At 43.9% G+C, this 12,397-nt stretch overlaps 1 protein-coding gene across 10 annotated transcripts in view; it reads left to right on the forward strand.

The window, feature by feature from the left end:
* The window catches only part of LOC117400272 (phosphatase and actin regulator 1), a 266,155-nt gene that overhangs the window by 225,112 nt on the left and 28,646 nt on the right, over positions 1–12,397 (forward strand). For all 10 annotated transcript variants that reach the window (XM_059022608.1, XM_033999946.3, XM_059022611.1 and 7 more), the window contains one exon: positions 5,649–5,805. In XM_059022608.1, coding sequence (XP_058878591.1) covers positions 5,649–5,805 — 157 coding nt within the window. The remainder of the gene's footprint in view (positions 1–5,648; positions 5,806–12,397) is intronic.

Raw genomic sequence — 12,397 nt, forward strand, 5'->3', positions numbered from 1 at the left:
AATCTATTTAATATATAAAGAAGACAGTTTGTCTGTCTGTCTGTTCCTTTATGCATTTGGACCCCGCAGGTGCCAGTGAAACCAAACTTTGCATGGCCTCCTCTTTCATCCAGGGGAAGGTCGAGGGCTATGTTTGGATCCAAAATTTTGACCCCCGGGGTACTTTGTTTAGTAACCCCATTGCTGGATCAATACAGTAGCCAGGTATCTCAAATTAAAGAAATTCACAAAACCAAAAAATATATAAAAAGAACACCCAAGATCGGTAACTTATACTGAAAAATAAGCGACACATTAAACTAAAACAAGAAAGTGAACTGAGAGACAGGGAATCCATTTATGCGGCTTTTACATGCACTTTAATGAAAAGAGAGCGCAGAATGACTGTGTTAATGAGTTTGTCAGAGCGCTGTGATTTGCTGGACAGCCACCATTTATTGCAGAGGTATGTATCGGTGACTTCGTGTGACAGTACTGTCTGTCCATCAGCTAAAACACTGCCTAACGCCGACAATCTTAATCGTAAATATTTGACAGAAAATGGTGATGGTAAACTTACATGGAACGCATTGCTGGAAATGTCCAGTGTGATTTTTGACACGTCTTCTGATGCCTTGCACTGCCCAGTTCTGTCATTTTTATTTTCTTTTTTTTATGATTTCAAGGCGAATAAACCTGGCTTGTTTTGTGCGATGTCATGTTCATACCTTCTGTAGATACTGTTTCCATCAGCACAGCGATTGCCCAAATGTTCGCAAAGTACCAGTTAACTTGGGAAAATGTGGCTTTGACTTGCACAGATTGTGCTTCAGCAGACATGCCAGGGACATTAAACCTGATCAGAAACCAGAACTGCTACACATCATATTCCATATTTAAAGTGTGTATACTGAGATTTTTCCCCCCGATTTTTACCGATGTTTCAATTAAAAACTATTTTTTACCGATTTTTTTTATCCCTATTTTAATATATGTAAAATAAACTTTTTTTAAAGATAAAAAACGAAAACGCGGAACACCAAGTATACAGTAGTTATTTCAAGACAACTTCATGTTGATTAACATTTAAACTGTATATTTAAAAGAAAACAGTAAAGAAGTGAAAAAAATAAAAAAGTACACTTACATGCTGAATACAGTAATTATGTGTCCTTTGTCTTGAAAAACATATCCAGCGTAGATTGCTTCATATTTTTCGTGCTTTTCTCAATTCGTCGTTTCAATCGTGTTACCTCCTCACGCCTTTTGCCATGGTTGCAGTTTGTGTGAAGATGGCAACGGTTGCACACGTCACACATGATTCGCACTATAATAGGTTATATGACTAAGCCTTATCTTTGAATTAGCCTACCAAAGTGTGGCAGGGTGTCCCGCCCCGTGCTTATTTTGTGTTTTATGTTGTGTGTATGTAGTGGTGCACGGAGTGTGGGTTATGTAGCACAGGTGATTTAAAATGTATATTTGTATTTAGGCACAAGGATTGCACAATCACTTCACGTGCAGGTTAAAGGGGTATTTGTATGGGGGCATGGGAAGTGCACAATTAGTCCACGTGCAGACTGTGCCGAGATTCATGTGAATGATTTATTAGCAATCGAGTCTCGGCACAGCTGCATAAAAGAGTGAGTGCTTCACGCGCAAAGGGTTGGTGTGTTTGCAGTGGAGAACAGGAGAGAGAAGGAGTAAGAGAATAAAATCAGAAATCTAATAAGGAGTAAGAGAATAAAATCAGAAATCTAATGTGATGAGGGGGCTCCCTGGGCAGTTTGTTTTGTTCAGTGTTTTGTGTTTTGTTCAGTCTGTTTGTTTGTTCATTTATTATGAAATACGCACAACAGCGCATTTTCACTCACCATTCTGTGTCCTGCATTTCCTGGCCTGATGTCACCACCAGCCAGCCTGTTCACACAAGGTCTTTGTTTTCAGGGAGAGAATAACACATTCTCACTGGAGAAAGTTCAGTGTCATTCACTACCGAGATCATTTTTTCCGGGTGATCATTCTAATAGGGCTAATTTCCATTGAAAAAAACGGTTCTTGCTGCTTGGATAGTTATAAGAAGGATTTGTTATAGTGAAGTAGACTGTATTAGTTTAACTGATTGTCAGTCAATCGGTGTTATGGGATATCTATGTATTTCTGGTAGATGTAGTTTTTCATTCCTTGTTATAAAATGCAAGAATTACATTTCTTTATTTTTTTCAGTAACAAAATCAATTTCATTATCACTTTGTGAACCTCCATCAATTACACAGGCGTTAGATTTAAACTCAGCTTTTGCATTTCGTTCCTGGCTTTAACCACTGTTCAAACAAGCTTACAGCCCACTTACGTACTTCTCGAAAATGATTGCTTGCAATGATATTAGGTCTGCATCTGTTTTAGATTTGACACAACAATCAATAACTTTACTCTCCGTTCACATTCCTTAGTTTTCCGCATTTTTATTTTTCTAATGCCACTTTCATGTTCTGCATTTAAAATAGTGCTCACTGCTATCGTAACTTACAACAGACACTTTTGTCTGTGTAAGTGGGATTTTAAACTCAAACTCAGAGGAACTCATGAAAACATTAACGCGATGTGAGTGACAAACTGCTGAACTAAGCATAAAAAAGGAGAGAAAAAACAAATTAACAATCAATTTAATCGCGTTATGGAACAAGTATCAATTAGGAAGACATACTTTAAATGGCATAGTCAACTCAAAGCGTTGAATCGGCCAAACTGATTCAACACTTATCGTTGTTTATCCCTTATATACAATGACATTTTTACACAACAAGTACAGGCTACCAACAGTCATCATCATAATACTGTGAAATCACTCCTAAATCACTCCTAATCACTCCATCAACCTTCAGATTAAATGCCAGGAAGGATATGTATGTGGTGTAGTCTTTCTTACATTTAACAGTGGGATAGCTTACTCCGCTACTTCTAAATGTCTTCCGAACCCCCACTTTGAACACCAACCCCCTTCCTTAAAAGACACAGACTACAACTTTATGGGAAAAGATTACACTCAATCAGTGTTGTCTTGATTTCTAATATTCCATAAGGAAGGAACTTGTACCTGCTTTGGTTTTGTGTAGTAGACATCTTTCACACTGTACATGTCTCCTTCGCATTTTGATGTATTATTATGATTAAAGTTGCATTCAATAAAAAAAATTAAAAAGTCTGCTGTGTAAGTGGTTGCGGGGAAAAGAAAACTAAGACAGAGTTGTTCTCATTTCCAATGAATGAAGGGACCTACCCACAATTATAGCAGCACTGTGTTATTTCAACATACATCCCCAAAGTCTTAGGTATAGCTCCAGCTGACTCGGAATGTTTGCAGAATGGACATGTATCAAATAAACTAGCTAATGAGATTCAGAAACAATGTATTTCCTTTCGGAATGAGGTCTTTGAGGATGATCCGACCTCAAAAAAATAAATATTAAATTCATTCATCCTTCGTATTTCAATTTAATTTGCATTTCCTGACACAACACATGCATTGAGTTGAGTGGGAAAGTCAAATTCAGCCAAAAATTCCATCTCCCTATCAGTTTCTGAACAATCTAATGTTGAAATATTGTCTGGCATGATTTTGGACGTACCCTGTGTAAATTTGAATTTAAACTGTTGTTACGAAGCATAACCTTTGTCTTGGCTTCTGCAAAAATTAAGCAGGATTTTGCAGTTGAAAACGCTTGCATCTCAGTCACCCGCTTAGCGGATGTGATTGCAAGCAAGAAAGATAAAAATTTCAGCCGTCTGGGGCTTTCTAATAGGATCATTCTCAAAACAACCCCACCTCGAACACGAGGGTCAGCCCGATCTAGATGGGGGCACATTTCAGGTTGGGGTCCTTTCACTTTATTTTCCCAACACGATATACAGTGCCTATAGAAAGTCTACACCCCCTTTCAAATTGTTCACCTTTTGTTGCCTTATAGTCTGGAATTAAAATGCATTAAAATCGTTTTTTTTTTTTATTAATCTACACATCCTACCCCACAACTTCCAAGTGAAAAAAATATTCTTGGAATTTGTAGAAAATTAATTAAATATAAAAACTGAAATAGCTTGGTTGGAAAGTGTCCACCCCCCTTGTAACATAAATCCTAAATTAGCTCAGTTGTAACCAATCACCTTCAAAATCACACACCAAGTGAAGTGGCCTCCACCTGTGTTAAATTGTGGTGATTCATATGATTTCAGGATAAATTCAGCAGTTCCTGTAGGTTCCCTCTGCTGGGTAGTGCATTTCAAAGCAAAAACTCAACCATGAGCACCAAGGCGCTTTCAAAAGAACTCCTGGAACAAAGTTGTTGAAAGGCACAGATCGGGATGGGTATAAAAAAAAAAATATCAAAGGCCTTGAATATCTCTTGGAGCACGGTCAAGACGATTATTAAGAAGTGGAAGGTGTATGGCACCACCAAGACCCTGCCTAGATCAAGCCGTCCCTCCAAACTGGATGACCGCGCAAGAAGGAGACTGATCAAAGAGGCTACCAAGAGGCCAATGGCAACTTTGCAAGAGCTACAGGCTTTTATGGTCAAGACTGGTCAAAGTGTGCATGTGACAACAATATCCCAAGCACTCCACAAATCTGGCCTGTATGGTAGGGTGGCAAGAAGGAAGCCATTACTCAAGACAGCCCACCCTGAATACCATTTGAAGTATGCACAAAAAACACTCAGGAGATTCTGTAGCCAAAACGTTTTGTGGCAAAAAGTTTTGTGGTATGACGAAACTAAAATGGAACTTTTTAACCTAAATGCAAAGCGTTATGTTTGGCGCAAACCCAACACAGCGCATCACCCAAAGAACACCATCCCTACTGTGAAGCATGGTGGTGGCAGCATCATGTTATGGGGATGTTTCTCATCGGCAGGGACTGGGGCACTTGTCAGGATAGAAGGGAAAATGAATGGAGCAAAGTACAGGGAAGTCCTTGAGGAAAACCTGCTGCCCTCTGCAAGAAAGCTGAAACTGGAATGGAAGTTCACCTTTCAGCATGACAACGACCCAAAGCACACAGCCAAAGCTACACTGGAGTGGCTAAGGAACAAAAAGGTAAATGTCTTTGAGTGGCCCAGTCAGAGCCCCGACCTAAATTCAATCGAAAATTTGTCAAATATTGCCAAATCTAGGTGTGCAAAGTTGGTAGAGACCTATCCCAACAGACTCACAGCTGTAATTGCTGCCAAAGGTGCTTCCACCCAGTATTAACTCGGGGGTGGAGACTTATCCAATTATGATCTTTCAGTTTTGTATTTTTAATATATCATTTTTTTCTCAATAAAAACTTTTTTCCCCTTAACAGTGTGGAGTATGGTGTGTAGAAAAGTGGAAAAAAATCCTCATTTAAATGCATGAAACTCTGAGGCACTGGCACAACAAAATGTGAAAAAGGTTCAAGGGGGTGTAGACTTTCTATAGGCACTGTGTATATATATATATATATATATATACACATATACATATACACACACACACACACACACACACACACACACATTCAAATGGCCATGAACACAAACAAGGTTTCTTTTTAAAGTTACTATTTGTATATATGTATGTCTGCCCATCTGTGCTGCCATTTCAAAAGGATGCATATCCATCGACTTGCTTTGCCTCTTTACTTTCAGGCTCTCTGGCATTGAAGGTGTGCAGGAAAGATTCGCTGGCAATCAAACTTTGCAATCGGCCTTCCAAACGAGAACTGGAAGAGATGAACATCATCCCCATGCAGACTGATGAGGAGAGGCTGGAGCTGAGGCAGCAGATTGGGACCAAGCTAACACGGTAGGCACCAAGACGTTTTCTTGCCAGCCTCTCTGCAGTAGCCGACACAACATAACAGACTCCCATTGCAGAACATATCTATTTGACACCTTCTCCCACGCTGAGAACCGTTCATGTGTCACTGTGACAAGGATGACAGAGGTTTGAGGCTCAGAGACAGTGAAAAGGGCAAAATAACGGTCTTTATTAAACAAAAAAAATCAAATAAATAGGCACAAGGGCCAAACAAAAAGGTTTTAAACACAAAATAATAAACACAAAACAAAACTTACAAATAAAGCTTCCAGGCTGGGCGTTGCCTTCACTGGTCAAAAACTTACAAAACACAGCACACACAGACAAACACTTCTTCTCCTTCCAGAACTCTCTCTCCAACTGGGAGGCTGAGGCCTCCTTTTATGCCAGGTGGCTGAATAATAATTGAATAATTAATTACTTGATTGCTCCCACCTGAAGCAATCAACCTAGGCAGGGAGGAGAATTTAACTCCATCCCTGCCAGTAATTCTAAGGGCAGAGCCCTACTCTGCCACACACCTCCCCCCACGTACAAAGGAGGCCGCAATCGGCCAAGCCCTCCCCCCAAGAGTCCCCTTATGTCCCTTGGGTGGGCTATTTCAGCGGGCGGTGGTGGGCGGGGTTGATGCCGGATCCCCCAAGCTTCCTTCAATAGCGGGGGCCCCGGACCGTCAAAGCCCATGAACGCTGGTAGGGAACCTGGACCCTCCAGCAGGAGCAGCGATGGTGGCACCTCTAGTGGCGGAGGCGGGAACGGCGGCCCGTCTCCCTCTGGTGGCGGAGGCGGGAACGGCGGCCCGACTCCCTCTGGTGGCGGAGGCGGGAACGGCGGCCCGACTCCCTCTGGTGGCGGAGGCGGGAACGGCGGCCCGACTCCCTCTGGTGGCGGAGGCGGGAACGGCGGCCCGACTCCCTCTGGTGGCGGAGGCGGGAACAACGGCTTGTCTCCCTCTGGTGGCGAAGACGGGAACAGCTCGTCTCCCTCTGGTGGCTGAGGCGGGAACAACAGCTCGTCTCCCTCTGCTGGCGGTGGAGGGAGAGACAGACCTGGCTGTTCCCCCTCTGCTGGCGGTGGAGGGAGAGACAGCTCCGGCTGTTCCCCCTCTGCTGGCGGTGGAGGGAGAGACAGCTCCTGCTGTTCTCCCTCTGCTGGCGGTGGTGGTGAAAACAGCCTGTATTCTTCCCCTGCGGGTCCCTTCAGCCCTGGGCCTGTGGGCTTCCCCTTCTCGGGCCGTGGACGCACAGACTCCTCCCGCTCGGGCCGTGGACGCACCGACTCCTCCCGCTCGGGCCGTGGACGCACCGACTCCTCCCGCTCGGGCTCCTCCCTCTCGGGCTGTGGACGTTCGGGCTCCTCCCTCTCGGGCTGTGGACGTTCGGGCTCCTCCCTCTCGGGCTGTGGACGTTCGGGCTCCTCCCTCTCGGGCTGTGGACGTTCGGGCTCCTCCCTCTCGGGCTGTGGACGTTCGGGCTCCTCCCTCTCGGGCTGTGGACGTTCGGGCTCCCCCTCTCTGGGCGACGGCAGCGGCCCCCCCTCTCTGGGCGACGGCAGCGGCTCCCCTTCTGGCTCTCGGGACGGCGGCTCCTCCCCTTCTGGCTCCCGGGACGGCGGCTCCTCCCCTTCTGGCTCCCGGGACGGCGGCTCCTCCCCTTCTGGCTCCCGGGACGGCGGCTCCTCCCCTTCTGGCTCCCGGGACGGCGGCTCCTCCCCTTCTGGCTCCCGGGACGGCGGCTCCTCCCCTTCTGGCTCCCGGGACGGCGGCTCCTCCCCTTCTGGCTCCCGGGACGGCGGCTCCTCCCCTTCTGGCTCCCGGGACGGCGGCTCCTCCCCTTCTGGCTCCCGGGACGGCGGCTCCTCCCCTTCTGGCTCCCGGGACGGCGGCTCCTCCCCCTCTGGCTCTCGGGACGGCGGCTCCTCCCCCTCTGGCTCTCGGGACGGCGGCTCCTCCCCCTCTGGCTCTCGGGACGGCGGCTCCTCCCCCTCTGGCTCTCGGGACGGCAGCTCCACCCCCTCTGGCTCTCGGGACGCGTCCTCTTCATGCCCGTACTGGCAGCAGTGAGCGCACCACTCCTCTACTTCAATGACGGGAGCCCCTCCCATGTCTACCTCCAGGTAATCCAGCACCATGCTAGCTATATCCTGGAGGGAAACCGGGTGATGCCGTCTCTCCCACTCTTCCCACCTCTCCCCATCTCGATGCCACAGCGTGCGGATGGCTATGGGAAGGTCGTGGGGAAGGTCTGCTTCGGGGTGCACCAGGACGGGGTTTGCAGCTGCTCCTGGTCCGGGTTGTGGGGGCATCCTGCCCAGCTGTGGCCATCCGCCTCACAGCGCCCACACCAGTCAGCTGGTGGCCCATCTGGACAGGACCTCCACCGATGATCCTCCTTCCCGCACCAGGAACACCACGGGAAGAGGCTCGCTGGGTCCTCCAACAGGGTTTGGGGTGGTGGTGGCAGCTGCTGTTGTTGCTGCTCTTCTTGCCCATTTTTTTTTTTTTTTTTCAAAAAAACTCACAAAATTCAAAAAACCAAAAAGAATACTGCCCTGAGCCTCCAGGTGGCGTTATCCCACTTCTGAGCACCAACTGTGACAAGGATGACAGAGGTTTGAGGCTCAGAGACAGTGAAAAGGGCAAAATAACGATCTTTATTAAACAAAAAATAATCAAATAAATAGGCACAAGGGCCAAACAAAAAGGTTTTAAACACAAAATAATAAACACAAAACAAAACTTACAAATAAAGCTTCCAGGCTGGGCGTTGCCTTCACTGGTCAAAAACTTACAAAACACAGCACACACAGACAAACACTTCTTCTCCTTCCAGAACTCTCTCTCCAACTGGGAGGCTGAGGCCTCCTTTTATGCCAGGTGGCTGAATAATAATTGAATAATTAATTGGTGGATTGCTCCCACCTGAAGCAATCAACCTAGGCAGGGAGGAGAATTTAACTCCATCCCTGCCAGTAATTCTAAGGGCAGAGCCCTGCTCTGCCACAGTCACACTTAGATTTACATGTGGAAAACCACATATTCTTCCAAACTGGGTTTACTCACAAATTCACAGACTGAATAAGATTAATGTCAATCAATAAAAAGATTTGCAAATAATCTTCCACTCTTCTACATTTGTTTATTTAGCAGATGCCTTTATCCAAGGCAACTTACAGTGACTAGGGTGTGTGAACTATGCATCAGCAAAGTCAGTTACAACAACGTCTCACGCGAAAGACAGAGCACAAGGAGGTTAAGTGACTTGCTCAGGGTCACACAGAGAGTCAGTGAGTGAGCTGGGATTTGAACCGGGGATCTCCTGATTACAAGGCCTTTTCTTTAACCACTGGACCACACAGCCTCCTGAAGTGCACTCTTGAAGTGCAGAGGATTCGTTTTGCAGCGCTAATGAATCACTGGGGATGGGGTATTTATTGCCTATTTAACCTCCAATCGGAAACCTTTTGTGACTAAAATCTTGTTTTCCGTGAACATATATTCATCCCCTCTTCAGAACTAGGCAAAATACTTTAATAAACAAGTATCACACAAGTGCAGTGGTACCTGAAATGTTAACCATTCACTACCAATGCAGGACGAATGGGTGGGCTATTTCTTCATTTTACCCTCCACAAATGTGTTTCTGCAATGGGGACTAAGACTGGAATCACAAGTTTATCAGGTCCCTAAACCACTCTAATTTCTTTCTCGGCAAGACCGTTTGTGTTGGCAAATAATTACTGCTGTTCCTCAAAATTCTAATGCAGTCTATGATTGAGACAAAACATTGCACTGTAATTTATAATTTGACTTAAAGGATGGATTAACTCAAACAATCAGACTAAAAATGTTAAGTATTTTTGGTAGGCTTTCTTTTAGATTGTATAGTGTACTGTCTTTGGTAATTGGCTGCTATTTAAACCCACTAATAGTGTGTTTTACATTTAAAACACCGACTTCTGACCTTATATTACATGCATGTACGAAACAAAACATTTTCTAGTTATAAGTATTTGATATATTCACCTTAAACATAAATTAGAAAATGGATCAGAGATTTATTTTAACCTGATTGGTCAATATGAGGTCCTTTTAATCTCTGGTAAAGGACCTCGAATGTTATCGGTCAAACTATGTTTAATCATTGTTCCAAAACAGTCAGCCGGAAATTACGTAAATACATTATTCATGGATTCTATCTTGTTTCTGCTTGATGAAAGAAAATCTCCGTTGTAGTAGACGTCCTCTGAATGTCTGTTAATGTAGACTAAGTCTGCTTCCTCGCTGTCCCATATGTTCAAGCTATCTATTTCAATTTAGTATAGCAAATACTTAATCCATTTTTTTATTTATTTATTTTTTTAAATATCGAAAATGGTGTTTGCTCTCAGTGGCAATACAGTAGCCAATAGCAACTAGTCTCAGTTTTGAATGACGAATTGAAGAAATCAAACAACTGGATGCAGTCTGATTACTTTCAGCAATTTATTTCAGCATATCACAGTAACAACACAGGACGGTGCTCTCTTCTTTAACAAAGCCAGGAAGGAGGCTTTGAATGAACTTTGTGAACACACTGTGAGCAAGTAACGGCACAATCAGCATTAACACATGTAGACTGCTAGATATTTTTATTTACTAAAACTTCTCTAATAAGTTTTAGGACCTAATGGTAACTTTAATACTGAAACTTATACAAATACACAAACCTGCACTTAAATTTTAATTAAATAAAAAGTTAGCTGTACTTTTATTCTTTTACATGTTTTACAAACAGTTCACAAACCAAGTTAGGTTTTGTATACAAGATACCTGACCTGAAGAACAGCTCCGTGTAAGTTGAAGATTTTTTTTAGTATTGAGGTATGTAACAGTGGGATGTTACCTACGTGGGTCGAGCAGTGCAGTGGGTGTTGACACGCTGCACAGGTGCACAGATTTAATAACAATACAGGCCCGACGCTAGGGTACCAACAATGGTGGCCCCTTGCATACGCAGGACGGCAGCTCTTCCTTGTCTGGCTCTCGGGCAGATAGCTCCTCCTTTTCTGGCTCTCAGGCCCTCCTTTTCGGTTTCCCATAGCAGCGCCTCCAGTGGCTGCTGAGGGTTAAATGTGGCTTGCTCATGTCCCCCCCCAAAAAAAATTTCAGGGGGTGTGGCCCCCGTTCTTCCACTATCGGCAGTGGCTCTGGACACGGACTCCCACCTCTAAGACCATATGTAACAGGGATGTTAGCTACGTGGGTTGTCACTGAATAATAATGAGCCAGACACATAGCAGTAGGTGTTGACATGCTGCACAGGCACGCAGATTTAATTTTAATACAGGAGGATATTCAGGTGAAATGTGTTGTGATTTGTTTAATAGACATTGGTTGCTCACCTTGTGTGTAAGCGATTTGTTACAGATGAGACACGGATGTTTACCACTGTTTTCAGTGAAAACACACTCTTTCTCCCATTCAGGCTTAAAGCCTCATACTTTCGTATGTTACTCGTGGAGGGTTTCCTCAATGCCATTGTCTCCACGAAACAAATGAGCACTTAATTCAAAATGATCACATTGACTCAACCACACATCCGGCTTTCATTCAAGGTGATCGAAATACGCAAGCAAGGAAAAAGTGGTTTAAATAATGGTGTATAGCCCTATCCTCCAGTGGATCTCCTTTGAAAATAACCCCCAATGTCTTTTTTGCAAAATCACAGAAATACAAACTACTAAACTTATCTTACCTTTACAATATTATGTTCAAACACTGCATTAAAAAAAATAATATAATAAAAAGGCTGACATTTTGCATTAAATAAAGCTTGTTTTGCTTAATAGCATTGTAAACACACATGGCTCCTGCATGTCTATGCAATATAGTCAGTTTTATATTAGTTTTACCTCCTCAGATAACAACATTTAATACATGTAAAACACAGACTATTTTAAACACAGGACAATAGTTTTAAGAAATACAGTATTTTACTGAAGAACATTAAGTTAAGAGAATGTGCGTTTACCTGTAAACTCTGCTACCCCAGTCCATTTTGTCACGGCACGCCACTGACACTGACACTAGGGGCGCTGCTCACAATGTACACACCGTTCACTGTAGAGCTAAAAACAGACCAAAGCCATCACAAAGGCCACTGTTGGGACAGCTGGAATTTGGACGTCTGCGTTTACAGTACAAAAAAGTCAGAAGCCTAAGCCGGCTTAAACATGGCTAGTGTAAACTGGATATGCAAGGCAGAAAAGAAAGGTGTTTTGTTGCCTAGCAAAAGCAGTCATTGGGGGGCACACACTGCTCTGGTTTCTGTTAAATAGGAAGCAGCAACTAAGGTTTATTTTAAGAGAATATATTGTTACTACCACCATTAACTTATTTCAAACAAAACAAAAGACCAATAAGAGTAAGAATTTGTGACAGCCAAAAATTGTATATTTACTGTGGAATTTCTTTCACCTTTAATTGAATTACCATACAGTATATTTGCAGAATTTTTTTCATGTGTTGAATCCTATGTAAATCCACTTCTGCAAGATGAGATTAACAGATCCTTGTCCTTTCACAGTAGCATGTACA

Source organism: Acipenser ruthenus, chromosome 4, assembly GCF_902713425.1.
Source record: "Acipenser ruthenus chromosome 4, fAciRut3.2 maternal haplotype, whole genome shotgun sequence".
Taxonomy (NCBI): Eukaryota; Metazoa; Chordata; class Actinopteri; order Acipenseriformes; family Acipenseridae; genus Acipenser; species Acipenser ruthenus.